We start from the raw sequence: 26,137 nt of genomic DNA, 5'->3' as shown, positions 1-26,137 counted from the left end.
AGCCAGATAGTAATGAGGTTTCAGATTTAGTGGACTTTTCCAACTCTAATTCTATAAGGTCCAAAGTCCAACAGTAAGAAACATTTATTTTATAGTATAATTTTTGTTGTTTTGTTTTGTAAAAAGGTAATGTCTAAAAAAACCAGGGGGAGGGGGTAGCTAGGTGGCTCAATGGATAGAAAGCCAGACCTGGAGATAGGAAGTCCTGGGTTCAAATTTGGCCTCAAATACTTTCTACCTGTGTGACTCTGAGCAAGTCACTTAACCCCAATTGTCTATCTCTTCTGCCTTGTAATCAATACTTAGTATCAATTCTAAGACAGAAGGTAAAGGTTTGTTTTTGTTTTTTTTTTTAAATAGAGAGAAAATAAAATTCAAACTTAGTGCCACATAAATGATTCACATACAATGGTTTATTACTATGTACAACTTTAAAAATAAATGTTCTTCAATTCCGAATAAGATGGCAAGAAACACCTTCAAAGGTGTTTAAGCTGGAGGCAATTTCCTTGTAGAGCCAATGTTTTCTTTGTATGAGAAGAAAATATACAATAAAAAATATAAATAAGAACTTCAATGAGCCATGAGTCAAAAGGAAATCATTGCTCCTTAGTCTGGGCATCAAGGTCTCCAGAGAGTTTTGCAGCAGGTACAGCAAGCAAAACATTTAACCTGATGGATTCTCAAACTTCATCCCTCAATGACTGCCCTTTACACTTGTTTGCAGCAGACCCATCACAACTGAAAGTGACTCCTGTGGACATAGTGCACCGCCACGTAGCTCATATGCCATTCTTCACCAGCTCATGGACACCATTCTCATCAATGATTAAAGGTGCATGGAATTCTCGATCCGCCACATAACTTTCAAGGCCCTAAAGGTGGGGAGAAAGAAATAAGACTGAGAATTAAAACTTAAAGAGGGAATCAGTACATGATTATATAATAATTAACTTCAAAGTGCCAGAGGACACTCTTTCCAACCATTCCACCCAATGCAGCTATACCTAAGTAGAAAATGGTCTCAGAAGGTAGACCTACAGCCCTGCCTAAGTGATGTTACCAAAGAGCCCCACAAGAACAAGGCAGCCAGAAAAGTGTGGAGCTCTTCCATTCACAAGGTTTAATAAACTGAACAGACTGTGCATCGACACAAGCTGGACTATCAAAGATTAAGGCTACAATGCATTAATTGATTCAAAGACAACCCATTTGGGGGGCAAAGTAGAGGTGGGTTATTTAAGCCCCAGTGCCTTCCAGAACAGTAGCCAATCCAATGGAACAACAATTTCATCATAAAGATCTCGTGTGCACAGAGCTTGGTGCTGGTCATAGAGCTGGGTTGGGGGAAGGAGCTCAGAAGTTTAGAGAGAGGCCTCGAGCTCGTAGTTTAGGAGGACTAAAGCATGCTTGTGGCTTTGAGATAGAGTTTTAATGGCAGCAGAATATAGCTGCAGAGATTCTTAATCTAGGGTCTATAAACTTAAAAAAAATTTTTAATAAATATATCTTAATAGAATTAGTTCCTTTATAACTCAGGATTTTATTTTATGTATTTAATGATATTATTGATAGAAGGGATCCATAAGCCTTATTAGACAGTCAACGGGGCCCAGGACATCTGAAAAGATTCCGGAGATCATGGATATCCAAAATAAATGCAATTTCTCAAATTTGCTCCCATAAAACAGTTCTCTTCTGATAAGGAATGATCAGAATATTTGTTCTTGATACACAGAGACAGATACACTGTGGCATAATTGAATATAATGGACTTCTCTACTAGCAGCAATGCAATGATCCAGGACATTTCTGAGGGACTTATGAGAAAGAATGCTATCCACATCCAGAGCAAGAACTGTGGGAATAGAAACAGAAGAAAAACAACTGCTTGATCACATGGTTTGATGGGGACATGATTGGGGATGTAGACTCTAAACGATCACTCTGGTGCAAATATCAATAATATGGAAATAGGTCTTGATCAATGACACATGTAAAACCTAGTGGAATTGCATGTTGGCTATGGGAGGGAGGTTGGAGGAGTGGAGGGAAAGAACATGAATCATGTAGCTATGGAAATTTTTTCTTAATTAATCAATTAAATAAAAAATTTTTAAAGTGCAAGTCCAGAAGAGGATGGCAAAGTAAAAGTGGAAATGTGAAACCTCAAAGGAAAATGTAAAAGGATATCAGGCCCCAAATGAACTTTTGGAAGACCTTCAAAAGAGATCACAAAACAAATAAAAAGAGAGGAAGAAGAAAAATTATGAGAGGAAATAAGAGACCTAAAAAAGGACGTGCAAATCCTCAAGCGAGAAAATGGAATCCTGGGTCAATTATTTGGTCCAGATTTTTTTCCTACATATTCTAAGAATAAATTGAGGTAATTCCACAACAAATTATCTTTCTTGGGTTATTCCAGAGTAGAGTCAATTTCCCAATTCAAATTCCCTAGTGCCATTCAGATGAAAAATGATTGATTTGAGCTAGAATGCATTTGTGCAGATCTCTCTAACCCAGACTTGTTTCTCTATACCTTGGAGTTGCAGAATGCATGGCAAAGACAATCTGGTTCCTGATATTTTACTTCTGCCACTTTTATGCCTTTATGGAATATGACTTCCTTAATCATTGTTTCCTACCTCATGTAATAGAGCATTTTGGTTCTTCTCAACATCAGCTTTAGGGAGGCACTGTAGTGCTAGTTTCAAAGAGAAACTTGCATTCAATTCTCTCCTCTGACTCTTAATAGTTATACGGCAATAGAAAAATCACTTAATCTGAGTCTCAGATTCCTTATCTCTAAAATGTGTATTATGCCCTCAGTTACTACCTGAAAAACTTGTAATGGGGAGACAAATGTTGGTAAACTTTTATATAAACTAAAAAAAAGAATATTTGTTCTTGCTCTGATGAGTCTATGTCCTATGATATTTTTGTGGATAGAGGTAAACTTTTAAGTAAAAATTGAGGCAGGGGGCAGGGTGCGTAGTGAACTTACTTCGCCAGCATAGGAGACAAGAGGTGAGATTTCACACTGAATGGGTAGATCATTAGCATCCTTCAAGCTAAAAAAAAGAGAAAAGCACAAACATCAAAATCTCTACTTTTCTAATTATTTACTAGAATGGGAAGAAAGAAGGATGGCTACCGCCTTGAAGACTAGACGATAACAAATTTCACATCAACTCCTGCACTCTCAATGCAATCAACAAATGCACTTCACATCAACAATAGGTCCTAGATTGAAAAATGCTAAATTCATGGACAGTGACCTTCACAGCTAGTTACCCTGGTCGTAAAATCTATCAAGGCACACGCTAGTGATTTGTTGTTCAGTCATTTTCAGTCATGTCCAACTTTTTATGACCCCATTTGGAGTTTTCTTGGCAGAGATACCTGAGTGGTTTGCCATTTCTTTCTCAGGCTCATTTTAAAGATGAGGAATCTTAGGCAAGCAGGGTGAAGTGACTTTCCCAAGGTCACACAGTTTTAGTGTGTGAAGGTAGTTATGAACTTACAAAGATAAATCTTCCTGACTCCAGGCCTGGTTCTCTATCCACTGCACCACCTCTCTGCCCCACACTAGTGATAACTGAGAGCATAAAGGAGTTCATAACAGAAAAAAGATAATCCATTGCACTACTATTTAAATAACTTTGCTCATATTGACATGCCCTACCCTCTCCTGCATCTTTGAAATATTCTTATGATTTCCAAAGACTTCAACACTTTATTTTATTTCTCAGTACCTACTTTTCTTGAGAGATGGGAATCAAATGGCAAATGACAGTTTCCCTAAAGAAGCCATTTAACATTTAACAATTTAACATCATTTAACAAAGGATTGGTAATTTTTACTTCCAAAATATTCTGTGTCTCTTACCAAAGACCTCTTTAAAGCAGGACCACCTGGAAATTTCAGGTGGATGGTGGATTTCATCCAGTTCTTGGGCTGACTCCATCAGTATCATAAAAATGACAAGGCCAAATTTGCTACTCTCTTTTGGATAAATTCATTTAATATTTAGTTCACCTTAAGACACTAAGTTTCTAAAATATTAAAATATTACCAAAGCCAATAATGTTGACAATACTTTTAAGTCACGTGGCTTCTGGCCTTACATTAATTCAAGGAAACAATGACCAACAATCAAAGGGAAAACTAGGATCTGATCTCTTACTAACCTTAAACCATAACTTCTGAAGAAGATCTAAGGTGATAGACAGCACTGAAGAGTGGCTAAAGCTGGCCTCAGTGAGTTAGAGTTAGTTCAAATAGTTAAACTAACTTAGTTAGAGTTAGTTCAAATGCCACGTGAGCCATAACTGTCCCTCTAGACAAGTCCCTTGGTTCCTCAATTCCTGAGAGGTAACTAAGACTCAAAGCTGCTCAGCATGTGTTGATGTGCCCTAGCAAAAAGTGGGGCTGCATACAGCAATGAAGTCACAACTCTGGATCAAAATAAATGAACTGAGGTACCAGGGGAATAAACCACCACAGCTAGAGTCCTTACTTTCATCATTTATCACCATTCTTGGAGAGAAGCAGGACTGCTCAGCCTGGCAGTCAAGGCTCTATATCATCTCCCTCCTGTCCAACATTCCGTTCCTACTGTTATCCAACATGAACTCCCCACTCAAGCCAGGATTACCTCCTTATTCTCAATCTCCTCAATGTGCCATGATCATTCTCTACTATGTCTTTGTTTGTGCTTAACCCCCAGCTCAAATGCCCCAACCCCCTTTCCTTCTGCCTCCCCAAATCCATCAATTCCTTCAAAGTCAACAGTCTCAGATCCCTGTTTCTCTGAATTTCTATAGCTCATATATTTTTATAATCCCCCTCGGCACATAATTATATCTAACTATCTCGTATTATTTAACTATTTCATTCTCAACTAGAAAGTAAATTCGTAAATGGCAAAACAAAAAATGACATTCTTCTGTTTACTTTGTTCTCCCTTATTGATTAGCATACTATTAATGAAAAAACAAATAGCACAAAAACACTTTGCTCTCAAAGGTTTTAAGAGCCAAAAAATAAAACAATGGCAAGACAGACATTAAAATCCCAAGGTATAAATAGATAGTCCAATGAGAGCTTAAATTCTCCAGCCTTTGGCATCTGACAAAATTTGGGGGCCCTCTCCAGATACCTATACTTCTTTCACTTTTATGATATTTCCAGGTCACTGTTGTTTCTTAGTCTTTTCCATCAAAAACACCTATTTTTCCTCTACCCTATTCTGCCCCTTTTCTACCAATCCTCACTTCCATTCAATGTTGTCCTCTGGCTCTAAGAACCCCTCCCCACCAAAAAATAAAAATAAAAATAAAAATTTCAGCCTCTCATTACATTGTTTTGAAAGAAATTCTAAATTAGATTTAACTGACTCATAAATGCCAATATGAAAAAAGTTAAGGTACTAAAAAAGGATGTAACTAAATGACACTCAATTCTTGTTTTTGTTGAGATTATCAGAAGTTATAGAAACAATTATAAAGAACCATTTCTTTCTTTTACAATAGCAGCTGCTTAAAATCCATGACAAGGAATTCTCAAGTAAGAAAGCAAAGATGGTATACCAGTCAACAGTTTTCAAGATATTAAAAGAAGCTGCTCTGACCCTTCACTAAAATGAACCAAAACAATGAGCTCTTTTCCTCATCTAGAAGTGCCATCTTACAGGGCTATTGTTCTGATAAGAAACAGACAGCCCTTCACCTGCATTCAAAAGAGGCAGAGGATTCTAGATAGAATTCACATTTATTAGTCTTCTCAGGACCCAATTGTGTCACAGTGGTGGGAGAAAGATAAAGTTTATTTCATAGTTGCCCTGTTTAAAAATAAAAAAGACTTTCCCACCCAGAGGCCCTTTTTTCTCTTTTTTCATTTCCCAATTCATTTTACATTTGCACAAACATTTAAAATTCAAACTTAAGCCTAAACTTTAGAATATATAAATATTTCTGGTGCAAAGATGTTGATTTCATCAAATCCCAGGCAAGACACCAGCCTAGAGAAAGTATATCCATCCTGATTCTAGATGAAAACAGATATCCAAAATAACAGAAAGGGACAAAATTTAAACTTTCTCATTCTTTTCACAAAGAAAGCAAAACTAGTATGCAATGACTAAAGGGGAAAGTCATGAATGAATTGACCTAAGAACATTTTCACTAAAGTTTCAAGTAATGTAATGAAGTGTCTGTGTGTCTCAGATGAGAAGTTATCTTTCTGTAGACAACACTTTCTTCTCCTACACAAGCCCAATTCTCAAAGCTGAATGTCATCTTTATCTATAGTGATGCCCTAGAGCAGGGGTCGGCAACAGATGGCTCTGGAGCCATATCTGGCTCTTTTGAGGGCCAGATATGGCTCTTTCTGCAGGAGCCATAAAGTCAATTTTTTTTCAGGCGCTGTTACAGGAGCGCACTGCGAGCACTGTACGGCTCTCACGAAATTACACTTTAAAAATGTGGCGTTTATGGCTCTCACGGCCAAAAAGGTTGCCGACCCCCGGTCTAGAGGGTTCTCTGAAACCATACTAACCACTGCTCACCTCTAACTTGCTCTCACTCTGGAATAGGCCTATTTATGGCAAACCTGACCACCCTTTATCAGATTCTTTAGTAAAGCATGCTCCAGCTCCAACATGCACAGCAATTCTTTGCGTTAGTGTCTTCCAGATGCCTACCACCAGGTAAGCAATGCACCCCACCAAAAGCTCAAGTCATTGTCTTCCCCCAAAGGTGGCTCGCAGTCTTTCAGTACTCTGAGCTGCAAGGCCCATTAGTACCCAGGGAAGCATAGCCCCATCACCATGCACTGCAAGCAGCCAGGTAATATTTACTTGTGATTGACATCATCTGTGAGGGTCTCTGACTTTCCATTTGTAGCATGGCTATGTGGGAATAAACAAGCATTAATGGGAATGAATACAAATAAAACAATAATAATGAAAGACAATGAAGCTAAACAAGACACATGAATGGCCTACCCCACTTTGTTATTAATGCTGAAATTGTGAAACAAAGAAAATCAAAGTAAAAAAAAATACAACAGACAAGGATACAAGAGAGATTGACTTCAGAGTACTCACAGATCAACCTTGTTAAACCTTAAGCAGAAATCTGCCAACTTTTTTCCATGAATTGAAAGAGGTCACATTCCCTTTCGCAACGCAGACATTAATGTGGTGCCAATAATATGAAATGCAAATCACACAGAAAAGAGTTCATCTACCATCTAGACCAGTGATTCCCAAAGTGGGCGCTACTGCCCCCTGGTGGGTGCTGCAGCAATCCAGGGAGGCGGTGATGGCCACACTTTTTTTCTATTACATTCTATTCTGAGTTCAATAAATAGTTTCATGATTTCCAGGGGGCGCTAAGTAATATTTTTTTCTGGAAAGGGGGCGGCAGACCAAAAAAGTTTGGGAACCACTGCTCTAGGCCAACCCCTATTCAAAGCATTAATCCCATCTACAAAATCATCACAGGAGAGAGAGCCAGCTCTAACTGAACATCTCCAGTGATAACAGGGGGCTTGCCAGCCACAACCCTCCCCAGGCAGCCAGTTCATAGGCCTCCAGCAATAGTGAAGTATTTTAAACAGAAAATAAGAGAACCAGTTATGTCTTTCACATTATTTTATCTGGATCTTGAATACTTAGAGCTATTACTAATGTCTGAAAATCTAAAGTAATATATGTTCTTAATCCAAGAGGGTTGAGGAGCATTGATGGAATGCACTACCCTCTAGAGTACTTAAAATTAGAACTGGGGTGACCAAATTCACCGCTGTTCTGAGACCTCTTTGTGGGAGATGGGAGTTGAGTTTGTGATAGCAGCAATGCAGCTGCTTCCAAATAATCAGGACATATAGGAACTGGAGTGGAGGCAGCTAGGTAAGTCGTACAAACTCAATGAGACAAAAATGGAAAAATTTGTCTTTGACATGTTTCAGTTGCTAAGTATAGTGGAGAATGCTACATAAAGGAGATAAGAAGAGGAGCTGAACCTGTGGATTTCATTGGCCTGTGGAACTCCTGGGCAAGGAAACTTCCTTTACTGATACAAGTTGGCACCTTCTTTGTACTGAGAGAGTTGCTTAGAGCAATGGTGTCAGCATTAAGGGCCACACACAGATTTGCTTCTCTGTGTCTTGCTGTATTTTTTATTCTGCTAAATGTTTCCCAATGACATTTTAACCTGGTTAAGGCTGCACATGGGAGTTCTGCCTCTGTATGGAGAGAAGAACAGGCACAAAGCTGACCCCCCTGGCTGTAAGCCAAAATATGACAGGGGTAGCAGTGGAATCCATCTCTCCCTGGCTTTAAGACCCTTCTCTGTTGTCTCTTTCACCACATAATGTGTGAAATACACAGAAAGAAATGACCTACTTTCAATCAGGAATTAATAATAAGACAGTATGCTACAGTAATGAGAAATTCAAAGAAGGTAAATCTTTACCTAGAAAATAATCTCTTTTTCTCTGAAGCAATCATCATAAACAAATTTTTTAATGAAGAACAGCTCACATTTCTATTTCTCTATTTTTCCCCTTTCTAAAAGAGTAGAGAATAATGGAATATGAGAGAGAGAGAGAGAGAGAGAGAGAGAGAGAGAGAGAGAGAGAGAGAGAGAGAGAGAGAGAGTCAGTCCTCTCAAGGGAAATGATTAGGAGCACAGTATCAGCATGAGCCATACTTACAGTGGAATGGCAGGAAGGCGAGACCCATTTTCATCTATAAAGTGGCCCCCAGCATTGAGGACCCAGCAATGATGCAAAGACATTAAAGCATGCCGTGCAGTTGTAGGGTTGTCCTTCCCATTCTGACTATCTGCATTCTTCAAGGGGGAGAACTCATCTTCCCGCAATACTTCATATACCACAAATTTCCTGGAGTAGAACCATAAGAGAAAATTATTGTGAAACAATACATCTTCTCTCTAACTCCCAACATGGCTATGCTCTGGATCTTCAATACTCCTGCTCTCTCAATGTAATCCCAAAGGAATGCTGCATAATTTAATGCACATATATCAGTCTCAATCCTACATATTTTAAACTTGAGATTTTCTCTCCCATGTGGAATGGACATAGTATCTTCATGTCTCAACTTAAAAGCGTATTTCAGAAAAATTAGAAATTTTAACCTGAGGAAAGAGCATGCTAAAATTTGTTTGGAGACAAAAATATTTTAAAAAGAGAGAGACTAAAGAAACTCTGAGACAAATTGAGAGAGAAGCTATTCATAGCAAAGGAAATGTTAAGTCTTGTTCTCTTATGTTAATAAACCTTGGGAGCTCTGCAGTTTTAGAAACTTGCATTGGGACAAACATTTATTCAGAGATCAGAAATATCTTCTAAATACAAAGCAGTTGATCCTTTATCTTAACTGAGACAAACTCAGAGCCCCCCCCCCAAAAAAAAAACAAGTTAAGTTTGTAAGGCAGCCAGCCTGATAAGGTAACTGATGAAACAATAAATTTATCCCCTGGACAGTTCTAACCAAACTGTTAGGACAGAGACTTTCCATGGGGTAGAGATAGCTAGTCTAGACTGAATACTTGTAATCAAATAACCATGTCTGGTATCACAGACATAATATGCCTTCAAGTGTTTCTTTGAGGCAGCTCAGAGAGTAAGAGACAGTATTTCAATGAATTTGCTTAATCTTGTTTGGGCATAGAAAAAAACATACTTAGCAAACTGAAAGATGTCAAAGACAAATTTTTCCATCTTTATCCCATTGGGTTTGTCTGGCTTAATTAGTTGCCCCTGGTTATCCACATATGGAATCTTCTTCTGAGCCACATGATGCTTCAACTGAGGTTCATAAGTGCTAGATGGGGAAAAGAATGATGTCATCAGCTTCCAAGAACGGTGGGTAATCTATTGATGTTATCTGTCTGCTCCCAAATTTCCCAATCTAAATCTGTTCTTGATCATTTAGTGACTTTCTACACCAAGACTTCCAGTAACAAAATACTAAAAATATCCAGTACCAACAGTTAAGTTTCATTCCAGTTCTAAATTATAAAATGAACGGACATACCTATCCTTACATTAAGAAAATCAATTTACAATAATCATATTAAGAGACCAAAAAATACAGCACAAACTCACAAATCTGACCTTATTTTTTGGTTCCTTTTATGTTCTCATTTTTTTTACCAACTTGGCATTCTCACTGACTTCCTCTCATGCCAGGAACTTTCTCCCTCCTCATCCCTCCATATTAGCTTCCATGACTTCTTTCAAGTCCCAGAAAAATCCCATATTCTACTGGAAGTCTTTCCAAATTATCCCTTAATCCTACTGCCTTCTCTCTGCTGATTAACTCCTACAATTTAACCTGTATATATCTGCTTTGTACAGAGTTGTTTGCATGTTGTCTCCCCAATTAGACTTTCTTTGTATCTCTGGTGCTTGATGTAGTGCCTAACACACAATATCCACTTAAAATATTTATTGAGATTGACAATTCTACTAATAATACTTCAATGTTTCAAAAGATCTCTAATCTTACTGGGGTGGGTATTCCTTCTATGCTGGTAGAGTACAGCCTCTTCCCACCAAGAGATGGTCTTCAAGAGTGCTATGATCAAATTCATCACTAGTTGATCATCCTCCCATTATTCAGTTTTCCCAAACTTAGCTAAGCTGGTTTTTATTTTTAAAAAGTTATTAATGAATAATAAAAAAATCTTTTTACACTTGTATAGAGCTTTGCAAAGCACTTGGCATATTCATTACCTCCTTTAATCTTCAAATTAGGAGCAGGTGAGTAGCTCAGTGGATTGAGGACCAGGTCTAGAGATGGGAGGTCCTAGGTTCAAATCTGGCCTCAGACACTTCCCAGCTGTGTGACCCTGGGCAAGTCACTTAACCCTCATTGCCTAGCCCTTACCCTCTACTGCCTTGGAGCTAATACAAAGTATTGATTCCAAGATGGAAGGTAAGGGTTTATAAAAAAAAAATCTTCAAATTACTCTTATGAGAGCAGCAAGGTAGGAATAACTAAGGGAGAGGTTTTGGAATGTGTAAATAATTTACTTCTAGTCATATAGAAACCTCTCTCCCTCTTTCAAAGGGTTACTGTAAAGGTCAAGGGAGATTATCGATATGATAGAGCTTGGTAACTGAGAAAGCACTGTACAAATGTTCCACATCAGAGGTTCCAGGCTTCTGATTTGGGGATTAACCACTTCAAGCCACCAGGAACAAAAACTAAATGCTAAGGAATACAGAGGTGAATTTGTGTCTCATTAAAGAATGACTAAGAGGAGCAAGGGTTCTAGAATGTCCATACTTGACCACACTTCTCAGGAAAGGCACAGTGAAGAAATGATTAGCAATGTTCCCTGCATTGAACAGCAACCGTCCATCGGGGGTTCGCTTCTGAGCTGTGGCCAGTGAGATTTCACTATATTCTACCACCTGGTAGATACCATCAACTCTACACACCACCCCAACAGGTTCCGTAGGATTGGTCTTCTCCACAACCTGCCCACAAGTGAAACAAAAGAGAAAATACTCAAAAGCTGCTGGCATGCTTTAGCATACTTCACTATGACTTTGTTTAGACTATCTCCACTAGCAAAAAAAAAATCACAGAACTTTAGAGTCAGAGGTTTTTAAACCTGGGTTCATGGAATTTTTACAAACTTATTTTGATAATTCTATTTCAAAATAATGGGCTTCCTTTGTAATTCTATATATTTTATTTTATGCCTTTTAAAATGAGATTCATAGAAGGAGCATGAAGGTTTCATCAGACTGCCTGCCCTAGGGGGTCCATGATATAAAAAAAGCAAAGAACTTCTGGATTAGAGGAATGTCAGACTAATAAGTCTTCAAAAGCTAGATATGTCTTTCTTAGCCAAGCCTAAAGGCAAAGACTATCCAGCTTAGGAGAATCTAACATAAGTTGTACTCTGTTAAAATAATTTTTAAGAACCCAGGATCAGCTCCATAACCTGATAGAATATAAGACTAATGATATGATGTAGTAGAGAAAAAACAATATTATGGATTAGTTGAATATCTTTATATGCTTTGATACAGAATATTTCTTAATTTGACATGGAGATGAGCTATCTCCATCCTTGTCAGCTTACCTATTTAGAAATCTCCAATCAGAAGATTCATTTTAAAAATATACATATGAGTAAATGAAATTCAAATCAATATACACATATACTTAAAGAAAAATAGATTAGAAATACTTAAACCTAGAGTTTAATCCCAGTTCTAACATTAAATTTGTGCCTGTTCCATTAACAGTTGATCAGAACCTAACCAGAGCTAATTCAAAGATAAATGAAATAAGATGATTCTTTGGGCTTCTATTCATCTATGTAAATATTAATTATGAAGATGGTTCTGATTCACAATCCCTAGACATCAACTGAGTAAAGAGTCTCAAAAACATACAGAATTAATACCAATAGATCAGATAGACTTGATTCTAACACTGACTATATAATAAGTAGATCAAATAAAAAATATCTGAATTTCCAACCAAAGATGAGATCAAAAGTGCCAGGTATTTGGAAGAAGGAAAAGAAAAGAACAAGAAAGAGAAATAATTTCCAAAAATACCACCAACTGATTTTGCATACTTCTAGGTGGTGTGACTATATAAGAACACATGTTGAAGTCTACTATGTAGAAATAAAATTAGGTATTTCTGGCATATTCTCTTTTACACAAAACATAGAATTAACATTCCAGGCTCAATATGTGAGTGTCAAACAAGGAAAGGCTAGAATATCTGCTGACAGCATCAGAAAAAATTGGGGCTTAAACAAACATTATGAGTGATGAGTGTAAAAGCATCTGTAAACAATCAAGTTTCGAAAAGGAAGATGAAAGCAAAAATGTATCAGAGCAAAGGACCCTGGAAGATTTAAGAATTTTGCTTCATTTGAAGACATTTCTTGGTTACCCTAATTTATAACTCAGGTTGTTTGAAAATAATTAGTTTTTAGTTCTAAGCCAAGCTAAAAACCTTCAGTTTAAAGTAAATGCTTATAGGAGGCAGAGTGATCCAATAGATGGAACAGTCGCACCAAGAAGGCCTAGGTTTAGCTTCTCAGTGTCAGAGTTGGCCCTCATATACAAAATAACACTTCCTGAAGTATCTACCTTGTAAGACTGTAGTGAAGCTATAATAAACTCAATTTTGAAATGTCGTAGAATTGTTATAATCAATAACCCCAAATTGTGTAGTACAGTGCTATTATTATTAAATTGGATCCACAGAATCCTGTTGATTAAACAAACTATTCTTCAATATTAAGAATAGAAGTAAACCCAATTTGTGATGATGATGTATAAATAACTGAATCCACTGTCAGGCATTCAGAGACAAACCAATGAGCGCTTGACATGCTTGCTCTGACATGAGGACCACTTTTTAGCTAAGTGAAGGGGAAGTTTCAACCATTTGCTTCCATGAAGCTCATCTGGAAGGAACTTCAGAGAATAATCAAAGCAACACTGAACAGAAAGGTAAGCTCACTGGAAAGATATAAAGCTACATGGCAAATATATAGGATAAATGAGCTCTCATCCAGGTCATTAGCCTATTCATGATAATTAAGGGATGACAAGGATGAGCACCATCTAATATATAGAATATATATTATGTAANAATAATGGGCTTCCTTTGTAATTCTATATATTTTATTTTATGCCTTTTAAAATGAGATTCATAGAAGGAGCATGAAGGTTTCATCAGACTTCCTGCCCTAGGAGGTCCATGATATAAAAAAAGCAAAGAACTTCTGGATTAGAGGAATGTCAGACTAATAAGTCTTCAAAAGCTAGATATGTCTTTCTTAGCCAAGCCTAAAGGCAAAGACTATCCAGCTTAGGAGAATCTAACATAAGTTGTACTCTGTTAAAATAATTTTTAAGAACCCAGGATCAGCTCCATAACCTGATAGAATATAAGACTAATGATATGATGTAGTAGAGAAAAAACAATATTATGAATTAGTTGAATATCTTTATATGCTTTGATACAGAATATTTCTTAATTTGACATGGAGATGAGCTATCTCCATCCTTGTCAGCTTACCTAATTAGAAATCTCCAATCAGAAGATTCATTTTAAAAATATACATGAGTAAATGAAATTCAAATCAATATACACATATACTTAAAGAAAAATAGATTAGAAATACTTAAACCTAGAGTTTAATCCCAGTTCTAACATTAAATTTGTGCCTGTTCCATTAACAGTTGATCAGAACCTAACCAAAGCTAATTCAAAGATAAATGAAATAAGATGATTCTTTGGGCTTCTATTCATCTATGTAAATATTAATTATGGAGATGGTTCTGATTCACAATCCCTAGACATCAACTGAGCAAAGAGTCTCAAAAACATACAGAATTAATACCAATAGATCAGATAGACTTGATTCTAACACTGACTATATAATAAGTAGATCAAATAAAAAATATCTGAATTTCCAACCAAAGATGAGATCAAAAGTGCCAGGTATTTGGAAGAAGGAAAAGAAAAGAACAAGAAAGAGAAATAATTTCCACCAACTGATTTTGCATACTTCTAGGTGGTGTGACTATATAAGAACACATGTTGAAGTCTACTATGTAGAAATAAAATTAGGTATTTCTGGCATATTCTCTTTTACACAAAACATAGAATTAACATTCCAGGCTCAATATGTGAGTGTCAAACAAGGAAAGGCTAGAATATCTGCTGACAGCATCAGAAAAAATTGGGGCTTAAACAAACATTATGAGTGATGAGTGTAAAAGCATCTGTAAACAATCAAGTTTCGAAAAGGAAGATGAAAGCAAAAATGTATCAGAGCAAAGGACCCTGGAAGATTTAAGAATTTTGCTTCATTTGAAGACATTTCTTGGTTACCCTAATTTATAACTCAGGTTGTTTGAAAATAATTAGTTTTTAGTTCTAAGCCAAGCTAAAAACCTTCAGTTTAAAGTAAATGCTTATAGGAGGCAGAGTGAGCCAATAGATGGAACAGTCGCACCAAGAAGGCCTAGGTTTAGCTTCTCAGTGTCAGAGTTGGTCCTCATATACAAAATAACACTTCCTGAAGTATCTACCTTGTAAGACTGTAGTGAAGCTATAATAAACTCAATTTTGAAATGTTGTAGAATTGTTATAATCAATAACCCCAAATTGTGTAGTACAGTGCTATTATTATTAAATTGGATCCACAGAATCCTGTTGATTAAACAAACTATTCTTCAATATTAAGAATAGAAGTAAACCCAATTTGTGATGATGATGTATAAATAACTGAATCCACTGTCAGGCATTCAGAGACAAACCAATGAGCGCTTGACATGCTTGCTCTGACATGAGGACCACTTTTTAGTTAAGTGAAGGGGAAGTTTCAACCATTTGCTTCCATGAAGCTCATCTGGAAGGAACTTCAGAGAATAATCAAAGCAACACTGAACAGAAAGGTAAGCTCACTGGAAAGATATAAAGCTACATGGCAAATATATAGGATAAATGAGCTCTCATCCAGGTCATTAGCCTATTCATGATAATTAAGGGATGACAAGGATGAGCACCATCTAATATATAGAATATATATTATGTAACATATATTGTTATATTATTATATTATATATTATACTTTACTATATATGATAATAAAATATAATATAAAATATATAGAACAATGGAGAGCTCAAGAGTTCATAAGGAAAGACTAAGAAGACATCAATAAATTCAAATTAAATAAAATAATTAAAAATTAAATAAAATAAATTAAAAAATAAATTCAAAGAGTATGGGATTCTCTTAAGAAATAAGTTGTACTGGGGGAAGCTGGGTGGCTCAGTAGATAGCCAGGCCCAGAGATGGGAGGTCCTGGGTTCAAAACTAGCCTCAGAAACTTCCTAGTTGTGTGACCCTGAACAAGTCACTTAATTCCCATTGCTTAGCCCTGACCGCTCTTCTGCCTTAGAACCAATACCTAGTACTGATTCTAAGATGGAAGGTAAGAGTTTAAAAAAAAAAAGAAAAGGAAAGGAAAAAAGAAATGTTGTACAGAAACACAAATTAATCCAATGAAGATGAAAGTTTTTGACGAGATTCATGTGACTGCACAAGGAATTCATTACTCAACTCAGATTTTTGAAATGACATCCATGAAGCCAAATTGTCAAAAAATATAAGCAGTTTTCAAAAATTTTGCAGGGCATCGAGAGCCACATGAAACAGTGCTTCAGATCACTAACAAATGAAACAAGAATTAAAATTATAAGGTTTTTACCTCATGCCCATCAAATTGGCAAAGATAATCAAAGTGAGAAAGAGCTGGCAGGGCTGTGGAAGACAGGAACACTAATACATTGCTGGTGTCACTGTGAATCAGTCTGGCCAATCAGAGACAACTGGGAATTTGATGATTAATTGGGTTATACAGGTTCATAAAACATTAATAATGATATAAGTAAAGTCAAGCTAGACAACAGTTCTGAAAAAAGATGTAGCAGTATTAAAGGGCTGTTAGTTGTGATAATTAGATTAAGTCTACACTGCCCAACTTTAGATTTAATCACCAAAGGTGAGAGCACCTCTCATTCTGGGAGGTCCGTAACCCACTTGTGCTAGAGTGAGTGACGAATCAGAATCAACTGACTGCCCCCTAGGCAGTACTATGAGAAGTGTCTATTGTGATTGGACATACAAATCAGGAGGGAGGCAAAGAAAGTGACACATAAGTGACCCCTTTAAAAGGAGAAGGTCCTCAGTCAGCTGGAGACTTCTGGTGAAGAGCTCGGCTGATGAAGGAGCTCTTCTGGTCAGTGAAGGAGTGTTGAGACCTTGATGAGACTACTTTAAATATCTTCTTTTGAATTCCACATGGTGAGTTTAAAGACTGAATCTTCCTGAACTTCTCTTGAGAAGCTTCTTTTAATAGATTCTGTGAATGAATTTTTGCTTCATTCACCTCCGGGCCTCTTACCTACTGTGTTAGATTCTTATTTCCTTATTTCTTCTCTCTCTTCTTAATTGTAAATAAACTTCCATAAAAGTCAATTTTGACTTGAGGTTATTCTTAATTGAGGACTGATAATAGTTCAATCCTCTGGTGACCATCTTTTAATATATTGAACCAAAAAAAAACCCTTCCCCCACCCCCTTACATAGTTTAAGATGAGTCAGTTATGTGTTATGGCAACCAAGAAACCGATATAATCTTAAGATGCATTTAAAAGAAGCACAGGGTCTGGAAGAAAGGATGTGATAGTTTTATTGCATTGTATCATTATCAGCTCACTTTCTGGAACATTGTGTGTAGTTCTGGACACCTTTTTTCCAGCAAAGTATCAATAAATGTATTTTAAGGAAAAAAGTAATCATGTATTTATTATTTATTTTTATAATTTTTATAATCATGTGCTGGAGAACTTCAGAAAAAGATAACCAGGACAATGAAGAGTTTCAAGTTCATGCCATATGAGGATCTGATAAATAAACTGAATATGTTTAACTTAAGAGAAAGGAATACTTAGGGGAACATAAAATAATTTTCTTCGATTATTTTAGGGCTGACACAAGATTAGACTTTTTTCTTCATGGGATCAGAAGACAGAACTTAAAGCAAGGAGTGGAAGTTGTGAAGAGGCAATTTAGGTTTGAGGTAATCAAAAACTTGGAATGAATTTTCTAGGAAAGAAGTGTGTTCCTTCTCCTTGGGGGTCTTCAAGAAACCACTTGTTCGGTTATGTTGGAGAAGGGATTTTCTTTCAGAGATAGGTTTTATTAGATGCCCAATGCCATCCAATCAAATTCACATTCCATTCACATTTTCCAGATTCAATCTTTCCATTTTCTGGTTACATATCCAGCACTTTTATTCCCAGAGAGTAATATGTCTCACATCTCCTGGTGCCCTGTATGTTTCCAATATGGGGCTAAAATCCTAACAAATAAGTTCAGACATTCAATCTCCTTTCCTTGTAACAAAATGTTTCTCTGGTATCCTTTAACATTACCAATTTCTTTCAGCTATGAGCAGGTGCAAATAAGTAATAAGTTCAAGTTCGGTGATGGAAAGATGAAACATTCTGAAATTAAATTTTTTTTAGAGTTCATCCAGTATTTGTGTGACAATTATGAACACATTTTTCTCATTTTTCTTGATTTATAAAAGATTTTAAAAGGTTAAAAATTATTTCCCTTTTTTCCAGCAAAGTATCAATAAATGTATTTTGAGGAAAAAAGTAATCATGTATTTATTATTTATTTTTATAATTTTTAAGTACCTTAAATATTTATAACAGGTGTTAAAAAATGAGTTGGTTGACTATTCCTATTCCAGAAGCCTCTAAAAAAGTTTTCATATATTTTTAAAAATATCTTTGTAATAAAGCAATAGACAGCTAGAAAGCCAATATATTGGTACAAAATAATCAGAAAATTAACTATTTCAAATCTATTTGATTATATCCTATGATTACCATTTCTAAGTATTGCCAAAAAAAATCACTCCTTGATTTTGTTGCCTCTACAAATCAGAGGGGTTTACAGGTCACTGAGTTCAATATCTCCAGTTTTCCAGAGAGGCAGCCATCCCACCTCTGCCTGAATACTTCTATGGGAAGGAGCTCATCATCCATGACAGCCCATTCATTCCACAGCAGACCACTCTGTCAGACAGGTCAATGTGGGAAAGAAAATAGAAAGAGCTCTGGACTGGGGGGTCAGGAAGCCTAGGTTTGAATCAAAATTCCATCCCTTATGTGTGGCCTAGATCAATCAATACCTACTCCATGCTAGGCACTAGGAATATGGGAGGAGAGAGGGAATTAAATAATACCTGCTCTCAAGAAGCATATATTCTTTTGAGGGGAGATGTTTACATAGATAGGTAGGCATGAAATGGTACAAAGTAATTTGGAAGGGGACCATTTAGGAGAAATTGGAAAGTTCTGATTCTGAGAGGGAGAAGTGAACAGAAGGAACAGTCCAGAGATGGGGAAGGGTCTGAGCAGAGGCACCGAGATGAGAGAAAGAATATGTATGTGGCAAAGAACAAGGCAACCAATTTGTCTACAACATAGGAAGAATCCATGAAGGACAGAATACTATGCAATCAGCCTGGAAAGGCTAAACAAGGTGCCTCTGTCTTTTATGCCTGAGGCCATGGAGCCCCAGTAAAGGATTCTGAGAAGAGGAATGACCTAGCAGAGCTGCACTTAGAGTACTTTGGCATCAGAATAGAAGATGGAATGGAGGCAGGAGAGGTCAGAGGAAAGGAGGTCAGTTAAAAGATTTGGTCCAGGTAACAACTTCAGAGACCAAGCCCTGGCCAAAGAGAGGATGAGGCTCCATTTCATCATAAAGAACGTAATAATTTCTATACCACCTATCCCACAAGGCTTTCATGAGAATGAAATGAATGAGTGAATGAAAAACATTTATTAATTATAACTATGCACTAAGCATATAGTAAGACAGTGAAAGTCAAAGTGTTCTGTAAGCAGGAAAACAATATAGCCAATACCACAACAACACTGATATGGGGGTTGCAGGGAGCTAAATGTTATATATGGGTAATAACCAAGTTTGGCACTGGAGAAGAGTTCAGAAAATGCACCTTCTTTCCTTCCTTCACTGAAAAGGTAAGGGACTGTGGCTATAGAATACCACATATATTGAAGCACTGGTGAGTTCTGCTGAACTCAAACTGCCTTTCTTTTTTATCTTTCTTACAAAAGATGGCTCACTAGAGAAAGGAAGTAAAAACTATATATTTTCAGTAATGAACATCATGTAAAAGTAAAAAGGCATCCATTTTTAAAGGTATTTTGTGACCCTAAAGCATTATGTAAATGAAAACAAACGTTATAATTATCAGATAGAGTCAAAATCTTCCTCTCAATAGCTTCCACCCATTAATACTAGTTCTGCAGAGAGCAGTTGGGTGGCTCAGTGGTTAGACAGTCATGCCCAGAGATGGGAGGTCCTGGGTTCAAAGCTGGCTTCAAACACTTCCTAGCTGTGTGACCCTAGATAAATCACTTTAGCCCCCTTGCCTAGCCTTTAATGCTCTTCTACCTTCAAGCTGATATACAATATTGATTCTAAGATGAATGGCCACTTCTCTGGAAAACTGGAGACATAGGATTCAGTGACCTTTAAAAAAAATACTAGTTCTGCCATGCGAAAACACATAAAGCAGGTTTAATCATACTTTCATGTGATATAAAGTATCAATTATTATTATTCCCATAATTATATCAGAATCAATTTAACTTTTCTAAAAATAAAACATTTACATAGTACTAAAACAAAACATTTACATAGTACTAATATAAGCCAAAAGACACTGTTACAGGTAGAATTTGTAAAAGTAGCATTGTTAGTGAAATTAGTCAAAACTGAACTGCTTTGTTTTACAGTCAAAAAAATTCTAGAATTTGAGGTTTGGGGGACCTACATGGTCATCTAGTCTAATCCATATCAAAAAGATGTGTGTGTTATAATGGCAAAAAACAGAATTAGGAGATCAACAATAACAACAACTAGTTTATGTAATAACAACACTTTATGTGCTCTTGTTATTCTTATTTCACATGAGAGAAGTTAGGTGACTTATCCAAGATTATATAACCAGTGTTTGCAGTCGGGCTAGAATTAAGGTCTCCTCACTACCAAGTCCAGCACACAATCCACCTCTCTAGAAGCTGAGTCTATTCATTCAAGTGACCTGAGTTTCTGTCATAGCCCCACCACTTGGTGTGTAACCTCAGAGACAGCATTGGACTTTGAAGGAGGAAAGACTCGAGTGCCAGTAATGTGACTAACAATATCTCTGACCAAGGGCCTCTTTAAAGGTCTTTAGACCTCTCTGAAACTCAGTTTCCTCACATGTAAAATGCAAGGAAAGTAATTAGACTAGCTGGTTTCTAAGGCCCTTCTAATGCTTACCCAAAGAGCCCTTTTAGCTTATAAAATCCAGAATGCTTAGTGTGGTGCTAAAGAAAGAAATGGATATTAAATAGAAGAGTGCCACCAAGTGTGCAAGAGCAAGAACTACATTTTGTATCCTTTAGTGGTTCTTAGATATTTCCTATATAAAAAGGGATGACAGATAATCCATAAATTTTAAATCTATAAAAAACAGATTTTAGAAAGAGACAAAAAGGCAGTCTTCTTAGACCTGTGAGCCCTGTCTCCCCAGACACCCCTAGCTTCTATTTGTGTGTCCTATTATTTCAATATTTTAAGGAATCATAATTTTGTTGGAACACTTCAAACTTAGATTTGAGAGTTGCTGGGTTAAAAAAATGTACTCCAGCCATCCTGATAACTGGTCTAGGCTGGTATTGGACACAGAAAAAGACCCTGACCAAGTCTATACTCAAAACCTCTCCAGCCAGGACTGGCCCACCAGAGTTTGTGTTCTGGTAGTTCGACCTTGGAGAACCTAGTGTCAGAGAACCACAATGAGAGATAAGAACAGGATGTTAATGCTAAGCTGCAGCAAATTTCTAAACATTCTCTTTCTCTGGTTAGAATTTTGTTCTTATTTCTCACTTTGAGTAAACTTGTTATAGGCAATAGGGCTAGCACTCCAATCCAATGGGCAGACACCGCACTGCCATGCAATGTAGAGCTATTCTTCAAACTAAGGTTCCCTTCCACCTAACGTGGCAGGTTATTCAAATCAAGACTGCTCTCAGCAGCAGAGAAGACCAAAACAAGCTGTAAGGCTATTTATCCCTGTTGTGAGCAGAACCAACACAAGGTCATTTTTTTTCAGACTCAAAGGAAACATGGTACTGCTAGCTAATCAGAACGAATTCTTCTGTCATTCTAACAAAACATTATCTAGTTTTTAGTTTTCTGTAGTTCTCATAAAACATATTCTTAAATGCAAAGTCTCAAGTTCTGTAAGACAGAAAGCTAATTTTTATTGTCATAGTGAATGGTGAGGATTCTCCAAGAATCACTGAAACCATCAAGATGAAGAACTATATGAAGTTTAGGATTTGGGGGAAGGAGGAGTTTTAAATTCTCTCTGTCTCTATTTTAGCTCTACGACTCAACTGTGTGATCTTAAAAACATGTATCTAAAAGACATATGTCTTTAAGATTACACAGTGAGTGGTAGAGCTAAAACAGAGAGACATATATATATATACACATATATATATATGCACTTATAGAGAAAAGTTTAAATACATAATATGTGTAAATATATAGTGTGTCTAGATTATATATAAAACATGTATTTATACCTGCCATATATATGCTTAATAACTTGACATATCATTGATTCAAAGCTTCACCTGTACTAGATCAGATGAGTCCTGGAAATTGGTCTGGTAAAATGTTGACAAGTCATCAGACTTGGCATCAAAAGACCAACTCTACCACTTACTATGACCATAGGGCAAGTTGCTTCCCCTGTAAAACAGGAATAATAACAATACTATTTACCCTATTTGCCATGCAGGGTGGTTGTGACACAGCACATTCTGAGTCTTAAAGAGCTCTATGAATGCCAGCTCAAACCATTTCAAGAAACAAGTGAAGTCCATTGAAGACAAATGGAAGAAAGGCAGCTCAAGTAAGGTTCTTAAGTGGGAAGCTTGTACCAACCTTTTTCATAGCTACACTTAGATTGCTTTTTATTCCTTCAGAAGGAGTTGTAAAATGTGCCACCACCCACCTTTAATGTCTTCCTAAAAAATGTCTGAAGCAGACACCTAACCAGGCCAAGCCCACTGCATAATATCAATTCCAAAACGAAACGCTGACTGGTGGAGAATAGGAGTGCTAAGGTGTTTGAATACTACAATAGAAAGAGTGCTTGGCGAGGAGTCTGATGTCCCAGAGACTCCAATGCTTGCCCTCTTGTCTTGTGTGGTCCCAGCTCTCCTCCCATCTCCAGACCCAGTACCTCAGCTATAAAATGAGTCCTAGATGACCTCCATAGTATCTTCCCACTCTATAATTCCTATGATTCCAGGAGATAATGACTGAAGGTCTTCACAAAGCCACTTTGATTTGACAAATTTAAAACCTGACATGGTTGTTAGCATGACTTTACTGACTCATGAGGTTCAAAAAATTAAGACACCATGCAGCTAATGTAGGTAGGACATTACCTTAGCTCCACAGTCTGCTCCTTTCTGAATGCAGAATCCAATGAAACGAGGGTCTGCCACTTTCACCAGGATATTATCCACACAGTAGACATGGATACCCCAAATGCCCCTCTTTTCCATATCTTCTACAATGCCGTGGGCTGCAAGAGCTCGGTAAAGACCACCATTCCCATCTGAGAAGTGAAATAGTTCATTAATGAAATGATGCTTATGAAATGTCACCCCAAAAGTTATGTATGTTTTTAAGCTGTACAAGGACTTCTAAATTTCACACTTTAAAGTTGGAAAATCTAATGTTCCAAAAAGGAAGGAGTCAAATGCTAGATGACCATTAACTTTTTTAAAAAAATCCTTACCTTCTGTATCAGAATCAATACTACATATCAGTTACAAAGCAGAATAGCAGTAAGGGCTGGGCAATGTGAGGGTAAGTGACTTGCCCAGGGTCACAGAGCTAGGAAGTATTTGATGCCAGATTTGAAGCCAGCACCTCCTGTGGCCTGGCTCTCCATCCACTGAGCCACTGAGCTCCTGATCATATCTTTTTTTTTTAATTTATTTATTTAGAATATTTTTCCATGATTACAGGACTCATGATTTTTCCCACCCCTCTTCCCTCCCCCACCCCAGAGCTGACAAGCAGTTCCACTAGGTTATATATGTATCATTCAAAATCTATTTCCATGTTATTCATATTTGCAGAAGAATGATCCTTTAACATCAAAACCCCAATCATATCTTTCTCTGGATGTGAATAGCATTCTCTCTCATAAGTTCCTCTGTATTGTCCTGGATGATTATATCTTTTAAATATTTATGTTTAGCCAAAATAATGAGGACATTATCTAACTTTAATTTCCTATCTCTGTTCTTTACTCAGTTCCCTTACAAGTTAATAAACCTGTAAAATACCAATTATTTTAAAAAGTAAAAGTTATCTCATATGGTTTCAAGTTCTATTAATATCTATCTGAAACAAGTTAATTATGAAGTTACAGCCCCAAAGACATCTTCTGCAGTCTCAAAATATGACTATTTAGAGGTGTCATCAAAAATCATTTGCCAATGAGTCAGAAGGATATAAAGAATGGAAGTGGCGATAAACTGGTATCTCTTTAAGGTACAACCCCCAAGGCTGTTTCTAGTGTAATTTCCACATATTTTTCTCTCAACAAACCCACAGGTGATGTTTAACAAGGAGCTTTTCACAAAATAATGACAAAATAATAAATAAGAATATATCATGAGGATCTCAAAATTGAAATCTCCATCCCCAAAGAAAAAAGATTTAGGTCTATCTGCCTCCAACTAATCAAACACTCCAACTAATCCAACTAATCAACTATTTTTAGCTCTTTTTTTGGAGCAGAGTGGGACAGAGACATAGGTATGTTAATGTGCTTTTCTCAAAGCATACTGTATAGGAGTCTTCCCTAAATTACTTGATATAAAAGGGAAAGGGGTCCAAAATTAAGTTATGGAGAAAATGGAGGAAATGATTCTATTCTAATAGCAAGAATTCACATTTATGTAGAACTTTAAGAAAAACAAAATACTTTGCTCACAACAACCCTGAGAGGTAAGTGGATCAAATATTATTTTCTCCCTTTTATTGATGAAAAAGCTGAAGTTCTTAGTAGTTCAGTAACTTAACTATGGAAAACCAGTTAATAAGTGTCTGGGGTTGGAGGAGAATTGAGGTCTCCCGCCCTCAAGCCCAACTTTGTTTCTACTATATCATCCTGCCTCTCTCTATATCAAATGGAGGGCTGCTAAAAATTAGTAGTTTCAAAGTACAATTATAAAAGCTTTATGAGAATGCTTAGTATGCATAGGGTTTCTTTCATGTAAACAGGAGAAGGGAATAGGCAGCTTTTTAAAAATAATATTTTCTAGTAGGAGAGGTAGAGTATATATATATACATATATATATACACACATATAGTATAGAGGGCTTTTGATTTTTTTTTAAATCCTAAGTCAGCAGAGCAAAAATGTAGCCTTAAAGGCTTCCAATAAGGAATATCACACACAAACACACACGTGTTATGTCCCTGTGACTTGCCTGTGGTCAAACAGCTAGTCAGCCTCTAAGATGGAACTTGAATCCAGTCCTTCATGGTTCCAAGTCTGGAACAATATCCAACAAAGCATGAAACAAGAAGGCATATGCTCACCAAAGGTGTTCTCCACTATTATGGATGGCACCCAGTCTAATCCAAAGGAAATTTGTGACAAAATATGTCACCCTATAGAGCAGGGGTCGGCAACCTTTTTGGCTGTGAGAGCCACAAACACCACATTTTTAAAATGTAATTTCGTGAGAGCCGTACAGTGCTCACAGTGCCGCTCCTGTAACAGCACCTGAAAAAAAATTGACTTTATGGCTACTGCAGAAAGAGCCATACGTTGCAGACCCTTGCCCTAGATGCTAGGCATATAAGCACACAAAGACAAAAGAACTAGTCCCTGCTCTCAAAGAGCTGATATTCTATCCAGGGAGACATGTTAACATGTTCCAATATTTGTAAATGCAAAAAACATACAAGGTAAGTAAGGGCACTGTTGGTTGGAAGGAGAGAGATCAAGCAAGACTTCTTGTAGAAGGTGGCACTTGAGCTGAGTTTGAACAAAGGTCGAGATTCTAAGTGGAGATAAGAAACTTGGAATGTCCCATTAAGGTATCACAGCAAGAAGGCAGTTGGACTGAACTGTAGAGTGTGCGAAGAGGAACAAGGCATATTAATCTGTGAAGGTAGGTAGGAGCCAAGGACTTTAAATGCCAAATGGAGGCAAAAGTGAGCTGCTGGAACTTTTTGAACAGGAAAGTTGCACCGGAGGAATAACACTGGCAACAGTGGCAAGAATAAATTAGAATGGGAAGATACTTAAGGCATGGAAAATGAGGAGGTTCTTGCAGTAGATCTGGTGAGCATCAATAAGGGCCTGAACTAAGAGGGTGACTGCTTGAGTAGGGAG

At 36.9% G+C, this 26,137-nt stretch overlaps 1 protein-coding gene across 2 annotated transcripts in view; it reads right to left on the bottom strand.

Moving 5' to 3' along the window:
- Positions 1 to 395: 395 nt before the first annotated feature.
- UAP1 (UDP-N-acetylglucosamine pyrophosphorylase 1) overlaps positions 396 to 26,137 on the bottom strand; it is a 45,974-nt gene continuing 20,232 nt past the window's right edge. Inside the window, exons 4-10 of one of the 2 annotated variants that reach the window (XM_044672811.1) lie at positions 23,159 to 23,331; positions 11,328 to 11,521; positions 9,717 to 9,857; positions 8,723 to 8,911; positions 6,861 to 6,911; positions 3,005 to 3,071; positions 396 to 875 (exon numbers count right to left, since the gene is read on the bottom strand). In XM_044672811.1, coding sequence (XP_044528746.1) covers positions 783 to 875; positions 3,005 to 3,071; positions 6,861 to 6,911; positions 8,723 to 8,911; positions 9,717 to 9,857; positions 11,328 to 11,521; positions 23,159 to 23,331 — 908 coding nt within the window. In that variant the 3' untranslated portion in view covers positions 396 to 782. The remainder of the gene's footprint in view (positions 876 to 3,004; positions 3,072 to 6,860; positions 6,912 to 8,722; positions 8,912 to 9,716; positions 9,858 to 11,327; positions 11,522 to 23,158; positions 23,332 to 26,137) is intronic. The other variant, XM_044672812.1, reaches the window with a different exon arrangement.

The sequence above is a fragment of the Gracilinanus agilis genome, chromosome 4 (genome assembly GCF_016433145.1).
Source record: "Gracilinanus agilis isolate LMUSP501 chromosome 4, AgileGrace, whole genome shotgun sequence".
Classification (NCBI taxonomy): Eukaryota; Metazoa; Chordata; class Mammalia; order Didelphimorphia; family Didelphidae; genus Gracilinanus; species Gracilinanus agilis.
This window is presented reverse-complemented; position numbering and strand designations above follow the sequence as displayed.